Source organism: Tetrao urogallus (assembly GCF_951394365.1).
Source record: "Tetrao urogallus genome assembly, chromosome: 4".
Taxonomy (NCBI): domain Eukaryota; kingdom Metazoa; phylum Chordata; class Aves; order Galliformes; family Phasianidae; genus Tetrao; species Tetrao urogallus.
This window is the reverse complement of record NC_136817.1, coordinates 68,843,139-68,862,759: the sequence shown is the minus strand read 5'-3', so window position 1 is coordinate 68,862,759 and position 19,621 is coordinate 68,843,139. Positions and strand designations below refer to the sequence as shown.

General features: G+C 43.4%; 1 protein-coding gene across 1 annotated transcript in view; it reads left to right on the top strand.

Moving 5' to 3' along the window:
- Window positions 1–19,088, top strand: part of SLC4A11 (solute carrier family 4 member 11) — a gene marked incomplete at its 3' end in the record, with an annotated part of 72,121 nt that extends 53,033 nt beyond the window's left edge. Inside the window, exons 13-19 of the mRNA XM_079534550.1 lie at window positions 3,255–3,504; window positions 4,237–4,343; window positions 5,488–5,656; window positions 8,482–8,655; window positions 13,314–13,509; window positions 15,642–15,811; window positions 19,025–19,088. Coding sequence (XP_079390676.1) covers window positions 3,255–3,504; window positions 4,237–4,343; window positions 5,488–5,656; window positions 8,482–8,655; window positions 13,314–13,509; window positions 15,642–15,811; window positions 19,025–19,088 — 1,130 coding nt within the window. The remainder of the gene's footprint in view (window positions 1–3,254; window positions 3,505–4,236; window positions 4,344–5,487; window positions 5,657–8,481; window positions 8,656–13,313; window positions 13,510–15,641; window positions 15,812–19,024) is intronic.
- Between the last annotated feature and the right edge of the window lie 533 nt (window positions 19,089–19,621).

Here is a 19,621-nt window from a genome sequence, read left to right as displayed (position 1 = left end):
AGGCATGGAGCATTCTCCCTGTAGCACTAGGCTGTTAATCAGCAGTATTCAATTGCTCTGTGAAAATCAGTACATGTTTGCAGTCGTTCTGTAGTGTGGAGTTAATTCTGCATAGCAAAGGCATGGGATATGGGTTAAAGGTGAGGAAAGCATCCATTTACCTCTGCTACCAAACTTTCAGGAATATGTGAGTAGTAGCTCCATCAGTGCATTGCACTGGGGACAGTAGAGGAGGCTGGATGTTAATTTAATTAGTGAATTAGCCTAATTAGTCTAATATTTCCCTTGAACTTGGAAAGGGCTGTTTATAGGAACAATGGTAGTAAAATCAAGCCAGCACTCAGCTTGTTCAGCAGCTCCTGTTGGCTTGAGCTGCATCTGGGAGCACTGAATTCATCAGCAGATGAGACCCCATGTCCAGCCAGGTTCCCAGGTGCAGAAGGGCAGTGATGTTGGCAGGCACAGCCTTGATCCTAAACCCTCTTGGTGCTCATATTTAAACAGATGACACCAGTATAGCCACGTGCTCATCTTTCCTCTTCCGCTCCAGTCTTATAGCAGGAGGAGATACTTGCTCACTTAACTCTCAAAATAAGGATTGAACAGTTAGGTAAAAGGAGAAAGCTGACACTGGTAAAAGCTATCAGCAACATTAAGTCTTCCTTAAGGCTAAAGGATATGTTCCTTTTGCTCAGATGTATTTTCCTTAGTCTGCTGATAGCCTTGGTTTTTGCAAGGTATTATATGCACGCAGGAAAGAGATGGGGGAGGGCTGCAGCCCTGTACAGAGGAATTGGGCCAGGTGCACCAGCCATCCCCACTGACACTGTTTTCAGCGTGTGGCCCAGCCACCAAAGCTGTATTTGTTTGATCTTGACATCTGCACTCTGCAGGAAACGACGACTGACTGGCTGAAGCAAACAACACAAGTTAATGTTGTTGGAAGGAACTTGAGCGTGCGCTGGGCTTGAGGATGGCTCCGTTTCAATTGGAGCACCACCTGCTTTGCTCTGAATGGGGCAGCAAGATCCACGTAGCTCTCAGTTAGAAAAACAACCAAAAATGACAAAACCTATAGCAATTTTTTTAGTATTTTATAGCAAGTCGTTCAGAGAAACGCCCTAGATACACTGCTGCCTTGACACATCCTCAGTGCACTAAAATAGAAGGGTAAATAAGCCAGAACGCTTCTTCCTCTTATATTTAGGGTTAACTGGAGCAGCCCTACCCAGTTTTGAGGTGGGTGCAAATTGAACTGCAGCCTGAGAGGTGGTGCACATAGCTGTGATCAACCCTAAATCTATTAAAATGTGTGAGAAATGCAGTATCCCTTGGGAAACTGAGAAAATCCCCAAGACTCAAAACATTATTGTGTAAATAACTTGAATTTTTATTTGTATGATTTCGAATCTAAATAGAGGCATGTCAATGTATTCTGCATAGCACTTGCAATTCTGTAACCACTGGTTTATTATAGGCTCAGTAATTGTGTACATTTCTAGGGCTTAGTGACTGTGAGGGTCTGCTTAGACAGTGAGCAGGCTTTCAGCCCTGATCAGCTACTGATCTCCAGGAAAATACCCCCAGTAATCATTTCTGTGATGACAAAAGCATCCTTTATATTATTCAGAGCCAGAAACAGCAAATGCTCCAACGACCTGTCTCATGCTAGTTGCAGCAGTGCTCTGTGCCTCAGTTTACCTATTTGCAAAGCAGACCTGGGTGTCCTGACTGGGCTGGATGCAGCTGTGAGGATAGGGAGGAAATAACAGCAGAGCCTCTTCCGCAGCACGCGATACAGAAGTGCGCGGTGTGGAGGGAGGTCGTAACGGGGTTGCTCCTTACTGGGGGAGGTTCTCATAATTAAAATTGCAGTATTCTCCTTCTTTCTGGCTCATGCTGAGAACAGCATCAGAAAAAAAAAACCCAACGAGGTGCTTGGGGTTTTTCATGGGATGGAAAGAGTGCATGGTACAGAATGCTATGAAAGTCCAAAACAAGCAGTTTTGGACTAAGATTGCTATATTTTTGTCTAAAGGAGAAGCTCTTGCCCTAAACTTCTAAGTTTCCCTCGTGAAGCCTGAATGAGTATTTTGCCTAAAGCAAAGAAAGGCAGAGGGGCTGCCAAGCTCTGACATGGTGGTTTCCATCCTCCCATGTTTCCCCTGTCAGGGGAGAACCAGCTGTCTGCTGGCTACCAGTCACAACACAGATTCATTAAGGCTGGGAAAGACTTCTAAGAACACCAAGTCCAATCCATCCCACCATGCCCACTGACCACATCCCTCAGTGCCACATCTCCATGGTTCTTGAGTACCTCCAGAGACGTGTCTGTGCCAGTGCCTGACCACTCTATTGGAGAATAAATGTCTCCTAGTATCCAATCTGAACCTTCCCTGAAACAACTTGAGGCCATTACCTCTCATTACCTACTTCTTGTAGGAAGACTACAAGGGCCAACCCCCATCTGTTCTCACTTCTTCTTTGTGATACCTCCAGGCTTTTACTCCAGAAAGAGGCAAAATTATCCCAATATTGCGTTTGTATGCTTGGAGCCTGACAATGCTATACAAAAGGGAACTTGACTAAATACTGAAGAGCAAGAGTACACTTAGAACTGTTAATTACTTGTATAAATGACTCTTAACTGAGCTAAATCTAATACATTTATGGGCAGTTCCAGAGGCACTACTATTTGTTCAGGTTTACTTCAGATGCTTTATAACTCTATCTCAATTTGCAGTGTGATTTTTAAATGTTCTGCCAGGTTTTGCATATCATTAACACTTATCTTCAAATCTGGAGCGGTCCTGGAGGAAAAGTAATTACTGTGCATTGTGCAGTCCTCTTAAGGGTCTAAGTAGCCTGTCTGCTCTTAATTTTTTGATGTAATTTTTTAGTGCCTGCTGAAATTTGATGTCTGTTTATGTTTAAGAGCGGTGATTCCAATGAGAGGAACAAAATAACGTAAATAATTAGCGCTATAAGTTCTTACAGTTCATGTCTGTTGCTTCAGATGAGTGTAATTTTCACTTGGTGAAAAGGAATGAAAAGAAGAGTCTGTCAAGTGCTGTCTTTGTAAGAGAGGCAGCTCTCCTGATTTCTTTTCTCTGGCTTGAGGGATAGAGCTATAAACCTGGTGAAGCATAACGTTAATAATACTGCATGATCAAGCAAGAAAAAAAACACATTATTTTACTTGCTCTGATTGTCACAAACCTATCCTAATGCTTGCCTGTTGGTTGTTTGTACAGTTTTTAAGAAATATTACTACCATGGGCGCACAGGAGACAGTTACTTGGAAAAAGCACGAACTGATGCTATTCCAAGCCTCGGCATCAATACCACCTTCTTGATGAATTCATCAGTGAGCAGATCCATGTCCCTAGAGAATCAAACAGGCACGCATGATGTGCATTATGGACGTGAAACTGCCGTCCTTAGTCTCATGTTGATGCTGGGTACCCTTTGGCTTGGTCATACGCTCTATCAGTTTAAGAAAAGGTGAGTTACTTTAGCCTTAGAGCTCAGACTACTGATTATTTCATATTACCTGTGAGGAATCAATAATGGTTTAGGTCCAAATTCTTGTAACCCGGTGAAATCAGGTGGAACTCTCCCATTAATGGTGGTGGTGGAAGCCAAAACCAGATGTGACCTTGGCTGGCCACCTGGAAAATGTTAGAGCAGGACAAAATGTTCTGTCACTGACTGATGCCCTTCCGTATTTGGTTTGGCATCACAGGTGAATTTTTGGAAAGCTTTTCATGAATCATATTGAACATTTGGAACTTGTAACTCTCCCCAAATAAGCATTAAGCCATTGTTGGGGGCGAAACTCCTGATGGTGTAGGAAAGCCTACTGGGAAGGTACCTCTGTTGTGCTCTTGGAAGCCAGGTGCCCAGTTCTAATGTGGTTTTAATACTATTGCCTTTAAAACTCTTTGAAATGGCCAAGCAAGTAATTAAAATTGCTATGAAAATTAGATGCCAGTTGATGCTGGAGGACCAGCTTGTGTCTTATTTTCTTGTTCTTTCTGGGATTTTGCTTATGTATTCATCAACCTTCAAGGATTCCACAGGGTTTAGGCTGAATTAAAGACTTTCTTCACCTCAAATGTCTCTTTAGAATGGTAAGATGGGACTGACTTTTCATTTGTTAATGTTAACACTCTGGATTGGGCAACTGTCCCTTCAGTGTAATGTTGATGGAAGTTTTCTGTCTTTAAATTACAGCCCATATTTGCATGCGAGAGTCCGTGAAATTCTGTCCGACTGTGCCTTACCCATTTCAGTGTTGACTTTTTCTGTTGTGGGTTCCTATATCTTCAAGGAAATTGAAAGTAAGTTGTGTTTTTATTCTTTGCAGTGCTAAGGGATGCTATTCTGTCTACAATTCAAGAAAAAGTTGAATCTGGGGAAGTTTGGCTACAAGTAAATAAATAATAATCTACGTTCCCCCATATAATATTACAGACACTGTTTGTACTGCCTCCCACTCCAGGAGTTCTAATTTCATCAGTCTCAGATATAAGTCATTTGAAACCATAATCAAGCAGGACTGGTTAAAGTTTTCTCTAGATGAGTTATTTCAGCCTGACTTTTCATTTAGTTGTGATTTAGGTGTGTATCTCTTACAATAAAGAGAATCAACAATTTCTGGCAAAGAACAAAGGGCAGAGTAATTAGCAGGCAGGAAGGGTTTGTTGCCAGTTGTGCAGACGTAGAGTTGATGATCCCAGTCTGTCCTCTTTGTCTCCACTTGACGTTTTCCTAATGTAGGTGAAACAGTGCAGAGCATCTGGGCAGTTGTAAGTTACATGAGGAAATCTAAAAATGATACACCATTCATTGGCCACGCTGATCAGCTTTTCCACGTCAGGAAGTGATAATGGGGACAGGAATTGCATTGTCCCGTGGTGACGTGAGTGGGTGATATTAGGAAATGTATGGAAACGCATAAGAAATGGCTTTTTTCTGTGATGACCATTCCATTCAGTTGGATTGCAGAATGTTTGGCCGTATGAAATTTACCCATACTGATAGATATTTTTTTTTTCCCCTGGCAGAAAGCAGGGGCACAGCTTGTTGCACATGGGGAAGTTTTATGTAGAATACCTGTCAGCTGATGAACTGAACAGGAGTCGACTGCTAGTTAGAAGTATTTCTAATGTTAAAAAAAAATGCTTCGTGTCTGTGGAAAATGAGTTCCCCTTTTTTCGTTTGTTCAGAAAAGGGAATGCCTCACTAGAATGAGCCATAACCCAACAAGTCAGGATGGTAGCCAAGCTCTTAGGGGATGAGGAAAACTGAACTATAGCAGCCACATAGAGCTGTCTTCTATGGCCTTCTGGCTCCCACGTGTCAGAGTATCACGGCTTACTTTGTGTTGGTTCCCTGTAGATGATAACGTGTAGAACTATGTGAGTCTTTGTAGATGGTTTGGCAAGAAGGCACACCCTAATTTCATTCCTCTGCTCTTTGCAGTGTCCAAATTTAACTACAACCCATCTGAGAGCTTGTTTGTGCTGGCTCCTGTCCAGTCCCTCTCCATTGGTTCGGTGATGAGTGCTATGGGGCTGGGGTTCCTCCTCTCAATGCTCTTCTTCATAGAGCAGAACATTGTGGCATCGCTCACAAATGCTCCAGAGAACAGGTAATGCTTTCAACTTTCTGCTGTCCCTGTGATGGGAAACTTCTTCCTAACCTATTGACCTGTACCAGTGGGATCTCAACTAGTGCTACAACAACAAAAGGAAGTTCTCAAGCTATGTTCTACACCTTGCTCCTTGAGCAAATCTGTCTTCTGATAGCTTTATCCAAAATCCAGCTTGATTATTGGAATATTCAGGACACCTTCTTTCAGAACTTCTCATCACCATCCCCCAAAACCTGATATTGTAGCAGTGAATCAAACAATAATGCAGAGCACTGATGAGCTCAATGCCTCTGCCTGTTTCTTCTTTGCCCCTGTGTGAAAGTTTTGTTGGTATTTGCTATGGTTTTTTATGGATGTACATCCAGATACAGCTTATGGAGCATCTGATCCGTGTGGATATGTGCACAGCTCTCTCAGAAAGGATGCTTTTTTATAAATGACCAGTCAGTGATTTGCACAACTATCATTAGGGAATTAGGAGAGTGTTTGAAGCTATTTATCTCTAATGAGAATGGGGAAGAGCAGTAAAATATTATATCTGATGTAGCTTCACTTTTATCTAGTAGATCTGATTTGTGTTTAAAGTTACAAGATTATGAAAATATTCATTTCTTTTTCTTCCAACTGCAATCAGATAATATTGAAAGTTGAATGTGTGTGACTTTCTTTCCAGAAAATACCGTGTTTCAGGGTTTTTCACTGGTGTGATGTGTGGGAGGGTTCTCCTTGAACACTGATTTGTGTTATACTCTATGTTGTAGATAGAGTGACACAATTAGAGGAGAAAAGATAAGCTCAAATTCAGTTGAACCAATTTGACTTTCTTTGACTACATGGTTATTCCTGTTATCTTGATTATATCATCCCCCTTTCAGGTAAAGCATTACATAAGTTTGTAATGTAAGTGGGTCATCTTTATCCCAGTATGGGTTGTTGTTTCCAATAGGGGGCCCTTAAGGAACGTAAAATATTTTGTATTTCTTTGTAGTGTTTTTCATAATGCTGTGTACAGAGCTGAGCTTATGCTGGTCGTGTTTCAGGCAGGGGTGTGGAGAGGAGGAAAATAGAGCCTGACAGCTTGCTCTGTGGTGTCATCACAGAATAAAAATTCCATCACCTGTTGCAACCAAAGAGAATGCGGTTTTTGGAGTCCTACTAAATATAGCAATGTCTTCCTGTAGAATGAGCAGGGAAAATATGTTATGTACCTGAGAGCACACTGCTTTGCTAAAGAATAATAGAAGAAAGCTATGGGACAGTCCAAGAGGTAATAGACTGGTTGGATAGTGTGAGAATAACCCAGGATAAGACACCTAGAGCTATTGTGTGTGTTGAGCTAGGCAGAGGCTCAGAAGCATGTGTGTAGAGTGTAGTCAATGCTGTGAGATTGAGACAAGTATTAAAACAATGCTGGCACTGAACATATGGTCTCTGTGCACAGAAAAGCAGCAGATAGGACAAGCAGTGATGACCCTGTGGGAGATGGGTGATCCCTGTGCTCTGAGAAATCAGCACGTGGGCAAAGGCCGTGCTTTCAAAGTATAAAGCAACACAGGAAGAGTGTACAACCCTCCTGAACCCCACCCTTCCTGCCAGCACCTTCCACCTTCAGAGGCAAAGCAGTGTAGACATCCATCTAACCGAGTCACCCTGTTGCCTCCTCCCTCAATGGAGGTGAGCACTTTCAGTATGACGTGTCTTTGTTCCAAAGCTGAACTCCACCTGAGAGTGTTGTTTTCATACCCATAAGACAATCTTTCTGTGCTGGATTGCTTGCTAGATTGAGGTACCTACTATCCCAGAGCATCTGAGATGGCTCCAGGTCTCTGCTTAGGTACTGTTGTGTGTTAAGACACCTAAGTTATATCTGAGCACGCCTTGTAGTTGATGGTGCCTGGAGAGCATTTCAGCTGATCCTTTACTTGTGTCAGAGAGGGCCCAAGTGCTATCTTGCTCTAATACCCAGAGACAGAACGATGACTGATGGACCCTTAACTTAGGTAACACAGTCTGAGGGCTGAATTTCCCCACCCAGCTTTTATGTAAACTTGATTCAACTTGTTTGAGCACACAGTGGTATGTTTGGGAAGGGGACCTTACAAAAAATCACAGTGTTAGAAGAGCTGTGAGTTCAGTGTTAGCAGTTGTTCTCTATGGAGCCCGAAGTGAATGTGATGTGGCTAACACCTTGGTTAACATTCCAGTTTAAGGGCTGTTTTCCCTCAAACTAAAGTGGGGGGAGGGTTTGCAGCGTTAACTGAAGTTAGGAGCGTATCTCCTGGGCTGACTAATGAGGAGGAGCTGAAGTTTAATGAATTCATGTCCTGTTTTCTTATCATGCAGAAGCAATAATTGTGGGAGATGACTGCAGCGTATTAAGCATGCACTCAGCTCCTGGGTCTGCTTGTGGGAAAGGAGAGAGATCAGGGATAGAAGCAGGGCAGATGAGGAAACTTCAGTGTTGCTAGTTTGACAACCCATGCCCATGTCAGCTCTGTTAGCAGGCGTACCTGTATATTTTGAGTTGACTTAGCAATAAACAATAGTGGCAAAATGTTGATGTGAGTCTTATGGGCTGTTATTTTAGCAGATTGCCTTTTAGCTCAGCGTTGTTCTTTCCAGAAGTTGATTGCTTTGGGAGAAAGCTATCAAGTTCCATTACCGTTTGTGTTCACGTAACATTAGCTGTAAGACAGGAGGTGTGTAAAATTGCTCAGTGCATGGAAGTGCACTTGGTTTAACATTCAAGCTGAGGTTCAGGAAGAGCAGCCTTGCTGCTGTTAGCACCAAATCTGACAGCTCTCAACCGTACCCCGTTTCAGGTTGGTGAAGGGAACAGCCTACCACTGGGACCTCCTCCTTGTGGCGCTGATAAATACGGGGCTGTCCATCTTTGGCCTTCCATGGATCCATGCTGCCTTCCCTCACTCTCCAATGCACGTCCGTGCTCTGGCCTATGTAGAGGAGAGGGTTGAAAACGGGCACATCTACGAGACGTAAGTAGGAACCACAAAGCTACCATGGCTCTCTTTGGTTTGATTTGAGCTTTCCTTATGCTTTGGGTACAATGGGATATAGGGTATGGTTGGAGATCTAGCTGTAGTCTTGAACGCTCTGAGAGATGAAAGTGGAAGGGAAAGTGGACCAAACAAAGCCACCTCAGCTGCCACAGTTTGTTGCTCTGCTTCATCCCCCTTCCCCGAATCACTTGTTCTAGAAGAGCCACAAACACATGCTTTTCTCAATGGCAGGAAGTAGCCTGAAGGAATTCAGCAAATTTAGGTGCAGAGAGTCAGCCAAGACCTTCTTTGCTTTTATCTCTGTGTGAAGCTGAGATGTTTTGGCCAGACTTCTCTAGATATCTTCACCAGAAAAAATCCAGTCTGATTCATCCCGTGGGACCTGTCTAGTGGTTATTACAAAGGATAGGAAAAATGCAGCAGCATTTCAGAGCTCCTATGTTCTTCCACCATGCTTTGGAAAGGCAAGAGGCTTATTAAATTCTCTTTTCCTTAAGTAAAAACCATGCCTGGGTCACACCATTCTATTTAAGGCAAGATTTTTTTTGCTGCTCTGAGTTGTCAAATGCTTTCTTATCAGGGTCTTATTTAAGAAAATAATAATTAAAAAATCCAATTTCTTATGAAACTTCCTCCAGAATAGAGATTATCTGGTCCGTTTGATCTCAGTACATTACACTCAAACGCTTTTGCCTCAGAAGTGGTAATTTCCACTCACATGCCATTAGTTTTAATTATGCTATCTTTTTGTTTCCATTTTCAGAATCCTCACTTCTCATAAGTGAGACTAAGTGGTCATTTACTTTGGGGAAATGGAGTGGATCTGTCTTTTAATTTCAATCTTGCCTCTATGCTGTTATGTTCTGGGCCCAGCCCAGTTGGGCTTGTCTGCTTTCTGGGTTGCTGGTAGATATTTCACATGACATCCATATGTTGCTGTTCCCTGCAGTGCTTTTGTAGTCCTCTGTTGGGATATCAGCTCCTGGGCTCATATTCCCATTAGTATGTGTTGGTATTAGTTGTTCCTACAACTGTATCTTTGCTTTGAATCCATGGAAAGCATTATGTTATGAGAAGGGGGGAAAAAAAGAATAAAACTTGAGTTGCTTTAATGGGGTGTGTAGGCTTGTATTCATAGACTAAAATCATTAAATTGGAAAAGACATCCAAGATTAACAAGTCCAACCCACCCCCACCATACCCACTGACCACGTCCCTCAGTGCCACATCTCCATGGCTCTTGAACATCTCCTAGGGTGGTGACTCCACCACTCCACTCCTCTTTGCCAGTGCATCACCATTCTTTTGGAGAAGAAACGTTTTTGGGATCCGTCTGTTTCTCCTGATGCATTACAGAAGAGATTATAGACAACTATAGTCCAGGAGATGCATCATTTTCCCTTTGAAACCCATGAGCCAAGCCTCCCTATTTTCTGCTGTCAGATACCTAGTGGCTCCTTTCGTCTTTTGCCACCCACTGTCTTTATGCTGTGCTGTTTTCTCCTGGCAAAGCTCAGTTCCTTGTGCAAATTAAGGGCCTTCTGTCCTTGTCCTTTGCTCTGTCATCCAGCTGCCCCCAAAATAACAGGGGAGAGCCCTCCTTTGCTTTGTTAACATAGATGTAGGTCCAGTGATTACCCTAAAAAGAACTGAGAGATGACCTAATCTCTAAGTACTTTCCCTTGTGGCACTACTCTGCCTCTGTGTAAATTTGTGCTTTGAACCAAATACAGGGAGCAAAGACAGGAATAAGGGCTGCCTGCTTGTCTGAATTCCCTTTGAGACTGAAGCTGCTTGTTCTCTGCAAAGCACTGAGCCATAAACAGGAGGCTCTGAGCAATGCTGTCACCTTTTTCTCTTAGCTCTGCTGAAAAAGAAAACGTACCATAGCTCAATTAGAAAATCAGGAGTTGTTCTGGTGCTGACTCCCTTGGCAGGTTCGTCTCCTGCATTCGAATCAAAGCCCCATGAGGATGATGGCACTAACAGGAATAAAGGCCTGTCACAATGAAAGCGAAATTTTCTTCTTCTTCCCTGTGGGTGAACCACTTGAATTTGATGGGAATCTGGCAATCTGCAAATAGGCATACAGAGGAGGTGGGGAATGGCTAATCCCATGCTAACCATTTTAAAGGATCCTAGGGAAACGAGCCTGGATTCTGCTCTATAATCTCTGTTAATTACATCATTTCCATTGCAGTACAGACTTTCTGGAACTGCTTCCTCAAGAGACAAACCAGATTCTGAACTGTTGTGTGTTTTTTTTTCCTGGAAATTAGAAAGGTGCCAGAGTTGGCAAAGGAGCATCTGGAGGGTGGGAAGTTCAGCTTCAAAAACATGGAATTTGATAAATAATGAGCAGTTCTAACTATTTTGGCAAGGGATTCCAGGCTACTTTATATGGCTTTAACAGCAAGTGAGCATAGTTATTGCAGAACTTATGTACATTCAGACACTCCTCAATGCTGTGACTGCTGCATCCCTAAGAGAAGACGACAAAATGTGATGAGCTTCAAAAATCTGTTACCAGAAGGCTGCTGCTCTGGGCTGTTCCCATCCGTGCAGGCTTATATCTTACTGAAATGTGCTGGTTTCATATCTAGCTTTGATCCTGAGCTCTTCAGTTTCCATCATTGCACTCACAAGGAACCTAGCAACCTTGTGTATGCTCTGTTTGCAGATTGTGAACATCTTCTTTTTCCCAAAACAAGAAATGCTTCCTTGGTAGCTTGCCCAAAGGCAAAACTAGGGGAGCTCTTACTGCACACGGATGGACTGAATCACTTAGTGCATCTCTTCCCTCCTGCTTTACTGCAACACTCGAGAGGCTCATAGTGATTCTGATGGCACTAAAGTGGTCTGACTGCTCCTTATTGGACTATCAGATTAATCTGAAATAGCCCCTGCAGTTGCACTTAAAGCTTGCTTGTCTCTGTCTCTGAGACTTCTGTTCTGCAGTGATGCAGGCCTGGAGGCTGTGCAAATGATGCCAAATGATATCCCCCAGATGTTCCTGTTCTTCCAGAGCTGATGGAGCAGTTTGCAGATAACAGGGGGAAGCAGCTCTCCTCCTCTGGCTTCTCCAGGCAATGGGAGGGACATCCCATTAAGAAACTTGCAAAAGTGTGTTTGGAAGGAGGAAGGCTGTGGTTTTGACTGTTTAAATTCAGATGTGAAGGAAGAAGGGGAGTTCCACAGAGGTTAATACCTCCTGTCTCTTCTGCGTATCCTTTTTTGGTAATCTTGGATGACACATAGAATCTGCCTCAACACTCACTGGGGAATTTAAGTGTTGTTCTCAGGACTTGGTGTTCTGTTTGTAATAGTTGTTATTCCTTAGGTTTCATGTAAATTCTGTGTTATCCAAGTGCTAAGAGCAAGCCTTGGCGTGTTGTGCTTTCCCTCAGACCCTAAATACAGGTGTGGAAGATTCCTTCATCCAGCTCCCCCACAGCATCATTACGTTCTTGAATGCAAAAAAAAAACAAAATTTCAGATGTTCAACCTGACCATATTTAAAAGGAAGGCTCTCAATATTGAAAGAATTCACTGAGAAGGAACCTTCTTTAGTACAGAAGGGATTACGAAGTGTCAGCAGTACTTGGAAAAAAGGGAAATGTTCTCATAGATCTTGTGCTAATCCTCACGGTGCTTTGTGTAGAGGGTTAATTCAGAATGTCTTGCAGCCACCAGATGATGCCTAGAGAGCCTGTGGCAAGAGTTTCACCAGTAATAGGGGATTTATTCACCCGCTTATACTGTGGATTTATCTTCTAAATATGTGTATAAATATGAATTACATTAAGAATCTCTTTTTTTCTCTATAAGTACTCTTGAGAGATGAGGGTTTTGTTTCCTCCCATTGTTTTGGGCTTACATTGAATGAAAACAAAACAGAACAACTCTCCCACTCCTGAATAGGCTCTGGAAGTTGATGCACACTTTTCTGTCCATCTTTTGTTGCTATTTATTAAAAATTGTTCATAAATTCTATGAAATTTGCACTAATGAATTATAAGGTCTACATGGTGGTAGGCAATTCACAGCACTGCTGCTGTAATCCACAGCAGAATTAAATTTCTAGCTCCATGCATAGTGCTTCCAGCATTCCCTCCATGTAAACAAGGCAATCCTCGCATACATCTGTTGACTCGCAGTTGAGAATGCAGATCCATTTTTTTCCTTCCAGGACGTTCATTAGTTCCTGTAGAAGCCAACGAGTTTTATTCTGGATAAAAGCCAGTTGCATATGCGTTGGGTAAATCGAGGGAAGGATTAATGCCCAGAAAAAGGATTCTTGCCTATTTTCTTGCAATGTGCTGGATAGAATTAGTTTAGAGGGCAATTTAGTTCAGGATGGGATCTGTGCAGCTTCGGAGAAGGGGAATTTGGCACCTCTCCAGGTGCTCTGTTTGAGTTGTGGATTAAGTGCCTGGCCTGGATCCAGCAGAGCTCTGTCTTCTCGGTGTCAGCGTGGGGCCAGAAGTGCTGATCTCAGTGCTGTGGAGATGAGTTTCCCTTTCCTGAGTGGCACGTGTCCTGAGCTCCCTCTGAGCTGTGTGCCCCGGTAAGAAGTTTATGTGGGTACTGGGGTTCTTATCCTTCTCCACTAATTCCTGTTTTTCTGCTTCCAGGATTGTGAGTGTGAAGGAGACCCGGCTGACGAGTCTGGTGGCAAACTTCTTGGTTGGCCTCTCGCTCCTGCTCCTCCCTTTCCCTCTTCAGTGGATTCCAAAACCAGTCCTCTACGGTCTCTTCCTCTACATTGCATTGACCTCCATTGATGGGAACCAGCTCTTTGAGAGGGTGGCTCTGCTGCTCAAAGAACAGGTAATGTTCACACATTGACTTGGTGTGGAGTAAATAAATCATGCTTACAACCTGGGAGCCAGCCAGTGCCAAGAGCTAACGTGGTGTGGCAAGCTGGTGGTGCTGGGAATGGGCTTACCCCCAAAATTCATGATCTCGTGAGGCTGATTTCCATCTTCCATCTTGATTTCCATTGATTTCCATTTTCCACCTGCACCTTGCGTATCCATTTCACCTTTCTCTGCAGAGAGGGGAGGGAGTGAAAGATGATGTCTCTGGCTGAGTCTGACTGTCACTGAGACATGAGCAAGAGAATTCTTTTGTGTGAAAGCAGATGAACAAGTGAGAGAGTAATGCTGTGTCAAACAACAAAAGTGGCAAGGTTATTGTTGGGTTAGAAAAAGTGGTAGCTAAATTGTTCAGAGAATTACACCTCATCTCATTCCTTTCAAATTCTGCATAAATTGCTTTCTGCGTTTCCCTGCTGTGAAAGCATTTGAGTTCTCTTGCTTGGAGTAGTGTCCCAGATAATCCCACTCTTCTCAGTTTGCTTCAGGATTGCTCTAGAACACCTTTCTCCAGGAGGGTAAGAATGAGTGCATGGGTGGAACCAGGAGAGCTGTGACCAGGGAAGACCTGCTCTGAACTCTGTAGGGCATGAACACATTCACACAACACATGCATTCAAACACTGCCTGTGATAGTTGCAGAACCATTGCACACGGGGTGTTTGTCAGTCTTAAAACCCCCCTGGTGTCTGTCAGCTGCAGAGTATGTGTGTCTTAAGAATAGTTAGGAAAAAAGAAACAAATCTACCATGATGACTTTCAGTTTTGCTGACAAAGCTTCAGAAAAGGTCACTTTTGCCTCGTTTTATGCTTTTGTCTCAACATGTGCAAAGTGTCATGAGATAGTACACTCAAAATGAAATGACTTGTGCTATTGAGATGCTTCTGATGTGGGATGAAAACAAATCTGGAAATCTGCTTTCAAGCCATCTGTAGGACAAGTGCATTAAGGCCCTCGTTGGCACTGTGGGCAGTACCTGGGAGCAATAATGAGTCTCCAGCTCACCTCTTATGTAATGGGTCAAGGGCTTAGCAAGCCTGGTGCTTCTGCTAATCTGTCTTAACCTCTGAGATGTAACATCAGAGATCAAGACTGTGAAATCGGGGTAAAGATTACCATTGTCATGTTGATTTTTTGAATGGAGATTGAATAGTTATGTGGTTGAATAGTGATGCTGTGGAATATTACTTCTGATTTTAATACAAATTCTGTGGAATTTTCCGAGCTTCAGCTTGGAAAATTAAAAAGTAATGTTAAATATGGAACTCTCACTTTTCTGGAAACCTTTTAATGAGTCATGGCACAATCTGAATCCGTTGAGTCTGTATCAGTGCCAGCAGACAGTCGCTCATACGCTTCATTGATGTATAGACAGTGAGTCAAAGCCTGTACTCAGACATGAGCAAGTCACTGTCAGTGGAAACCACGAGTGATATTTAGCCTATTAATGTCACTTTTTGCTCTTTCTCAAAAGCGAGTAGTTCATGTGAGTGGAGAATCATGGCTGTTGGAGGCTGGCCTCTTCCAGCACCTCCACAGTCGCATCTCTTGCTGTTCCCGTAGCAAGGTTCAGATGGAAAATGGGACCACCAGGGCAAGCATAGTCTGATCAGCAGGAGAAAGGCTATGTAGTAATGAAGAGCTGGGTTTCAGGTGTGGAAACAAGTGATGGGGTTGCTGGATGAATATTTCTGCTTCCCATCACTCTGTGTGCACCCCCTCAGGCACTTCATGTGTTGCTGCAAAGCCCTGATAATCCTACTCAGGGGAATCTCATTACTGTACTTATCAAGATATTTTCTTGCACTCCAGATGCTCCCTGAGGCAGTCTTCATTGTGTGTTATTTCTCCCCCGGGTTTCTCGTGCCCAGTCATCATCTGTGTGTTGTTGCCAATGCAGTCAGGTTGATGCATGCTTTAACCCTACAAATCCTACGTTCAGCTGTTGAGCACATTAAGGACTGTTAATGCACAGCGTGGTGTAAACTGGGTTTGTTAAAACCCTTGTTCTGAAGCCTGCATTGTGTCCTGCAGTCATGAGTCCAGGTTGCTGCATTTCTCAGACATCATTCTTCTCTTCCCAGACTGCTTATCCTCCGACTCATTACATCCGCAGAGTGCCCCAGAGAAAGATCCACTATTTCACAGGCTTGCAGGTCCTGCAGCTCCTCATCCTCTGTGGTTTTGGCATGTCACCGTTGCCCTACATGAAGATGATCTTCCCACTCATCATGATAGGAATGATCCCAATCAGGTAAGAAACTCTTCCCAACAAAGCTTGGCTGTATTTTTTCCTATCTTCAATGCTTCTTGTCTTCCAGCTGTTGGAAGCCTGAGTGGTTGAAGAGGAGACAGTGGTCTCCTGAGTACATGATGGCTTGAGGAGGAATAGTACAGAGAGCCTTTGACTTTAATAACACGAAGTGTTATGCAAAGGGATGTGGTCTGGTTTGTCACTTCTTAGCTGGCAAAGAGGCACCTGGGTCTCCCTTTGCCGTGCCTGTGAGCACATGTCTTCCTGAGTAGCTGCAGTCATCTGAGCCTTTCCTCTTGGTATTGAGAATGCTCCATCTTGCTTTGCTTTCTGATTCTCCAAGACCTGCAGTCAGGGCAGAGCTGGAAACTTTCTTTTGTACCATATGAATGTAAAGAGGAAGGAATCCTTATCTTTTATATAGTGCTGGGATGCAGTGACCTTACAGACCACCTGTGTTGCTGAATGCCATTGTAAGTAATCAGCTCAGACAGACCACCTGAAATCTTCAAAATGCATCTGACATAAAACTACAGGAACCCCACAATATCTTGCAATCGTCATTCAGTGACAGAATATCCTGAGTTAGAAGAGACCCTTAATGATCATCGTGTCCAACCCCTGAAAGAGAATCTTTGAAGTTTAATGTTCTCCTAATGTTCTTTAAACAGTGTCTGTCCATCATTCTTCAGTTAAATCATGCTTTCTTCTCCATTCTTAGGCTGTAATGAGAAGCCTTAATAAGATCTTAGAACAGATCTCTTTCCAGTCCATTTGATTATTTTTAGGCCTGTATGGCATCCAGTGATATCTAGTTCTCTTTGAGCTTGCAGTGCTGGAGGTTTTCCATCTGATATGGAAGCTCAGTGCTCCCGATGTGATAATCTGCAAAAGCAGCTATTGTGGTGGCAATCCTCTTGGCTGGTAAAGCTGGGTTCAGTTCTTTCCAAAACAAAAGCAAATGTCAGCTTCCATGGCTTTCAGCAGGATCCCAGTTAGAGCTATTTGGGCTGGGTGTTTGAAGATGAACAAGCCAGTAGAGAGCACTGAAATGATTGCTCTTATGGTAGGAGATGCTCTCCCACCATTCAGGTAAGTGGCTCTAGGGATGCCTGGTTAAATGGCTGGCAAATAATTTGTGGATGACGGATTCTTGTGGGAATTCCAAGCCTCTGCAGAGTATCTCAGTACAGGAAAGAAAATTCAGGGCATTCTTACTTAAGTCACAGTATCATAGAATGATACTCGGTTGGAAGAGGGACCTCAAGGATCATGAATCTCTAACCCCTGCTACAGGCAGGGCTTCCACCAACCTCCACGTTTAATACCAGACCAGGCTGCCTAGGGCCCCATCCAACCTGGCCTTGAACACCTCTAAGCATGGGGTATTCACAATCTCTGGGCAGGTATAAATATTCAGTTAATATAAATTGTTATAAGGTAAATTACTGTGGAGAATGCTGTGTCAGAGAACCTGAATTTCTCAAAAAGCTGGGTAATTTAATGGTGCAAATACATGTTTTCTTTGACTAAATAAGGCACTGTCGTCTTATGCTATATCTACTAAGTTGTTTCTCTTGCCAGAGCAGCTTTTCAAATAGCCTTTGTAATTGGCCCTGCTGCTAAGGGGAAAATGGTAGTACCTGGAATGGAAAGCTGCCCTCTGCTTCCTTCCTTCTGAATTCCACATTGCTTTCATGCAATGTCTGTGGGCTCCAGCTGAGAAGGCTGCACCATGATGCATAGCTCTGTAGCAAATAATGACTTTCTCATGGAGATCTGGCGCTCTAAATAGATGAGGCAGAAAAGAAGAAATGCTTTTTTAAAGAAGCAGAGGGAGGAAGAGGAGAATAGCCGGGGGTCAGAGTTGAGAATCAAACCCAGCTGAATGAGTCACAGCTCGGTGTCCCATCCAGAAAACTTGCCATATGGTTTGCTTGTCTCAAGGCTGCATTCCCTTCCTTCCAACTGCATTAAACACGTGCTTTGCATTGTCATTTACTGGGTCCAATGTTTTTCCAGTGTCAGTGTTGAAAACTAACTGATTTCAGTGACTTACTATTGCAGTGGAATGGTCTGTTGGGAGAAAATGATATCTTTTTTTTGGTGTGCCCAATTCCAAGTGTTGAGCCAAAACTGGGGGGTGTCTGGTGTTTTTTTTGTTACACTCCTATCCCTGTCCTGGGATGTACTTAAAGTTGCTCAGAGAGGAAGAATCTTTCTACATTCTGTTTCTGTGCTTTCACAGCTTTCAAGCATTTTGCTTCATGGCAGGTCAGTCTAAGCAGGTGGGGCATTTCTCAGCAGCAAGTGCTGTTTGGGATATCTTTTCTAGCTCTTTGAAAAGACCCTTCAGGTTGTAAACAGGCTTTCTAGCACTGTGCACTGTACACTGTTAGAACAGCTGAATTGCTTCCTTCTTAAACAAGAAAAGTGTCACACTACAAAAATGCAGTGGGATCTGATGAGAGCAGCTTTCTACCATGTTCTTAGTGGCTTTCTTTTCTCACCCAAATGCATTAATTGATGAAGGCGTTTGTGGGGAGGAAGAAAATAACAAAAAACACAAAACCAAAAATGTAACACCAAAACAAAAAACAAACAACCCCCCAGAATAGAGGAAAGCAAGAGAATAGAGGCATCACTACCTCCATGATCAAATGGATGCTAAGGGCTGGGTAGGCATGGAGCCTTACCAGCAGCTGGAATGTCACTGCCCTGCTCAACTTCTTGATCTCTAGTCTTGATGTATTCTGTGCTGATTAAAAGACTCTCTGAAGCTGCTGGGTTCCCATTAAAACTTCCCTGTGGGGAGAGCTGGAAAGAGTGACCTGATGTACTTGGAGGACTGAGGAAATGCAAGATAAATACCCTTGTATCCTAAAGCTTGTGCCAACCCTGAAATTTTGGGAAGGGTTTCTCCTGTGAACCCTCAATGCTTGCTGTTCAAAGTGTTGTACTGGATGTAAGGCTGCATCAGGTATGGTTTGTGTGTTGGAAAACTGTAGGGAGAGTGCTTAAGAAAATAGGAACAGGATATAAATTGTGACTTGTGGACAAGTAATCCATCCACTAGCAAGCTGGGGACAGCAGGAAGCTATTGCTTGCCTCCCCAGCACAAAACATGAGTGTGTCTGCGGGCAAATGAAAATCAGACTTGGCAAACAAAACACTTGAACAGTTTCTAATGCACTCTCTCTGGTTCATTCTTAGGTATAACCTGCTCCCTAGAATCATTGAAGCCAAGTACTTGGATGCTATGGATGCAGAGCACTAAACAAGATCTGCTGCATGCGGAGCTGTGAGGATGGCTCTCTTGGAGTTGGAAGGATGGGGCGTCTTTGCCAAGGCATAGGACAGTCTATCTGCAGTTCTTTCTTTCACCACTTTCTTTCTGCTCTAATATGGCGTTGGTAATGCACGTATCAAAGACCAATTGAGCACTGAAGTGTCAGACCAAAACAGCCATGGACTTGGGAGGCCAGTGATCTTTGGAGCTGTGAGGCAAGCAAGCTCGATGGAAATGCCACTTTTCTCATCCCAAAGCTGGAAACCCTGGAAAAACAGCATGCCATACAGTTGGAGCATGCATTCAGAGTTGTTGTGTGTTCCCTTGTTTGAGGGGTGGGGGAAAATCCCTTTTGTATGCATCACGTCCCTTTTTTCCAAAGCACTGTAAGGACAACAGCTGACCCTTTTACAGAATGACAGTCCTATTTAGTTTGGCCTTTGAATTCCATTTCCTATTAATCCAGCATTCCCAAATTGGTATCCCAGGTGGGATGGCCTCATAGCAAACTGTTGTCAGGG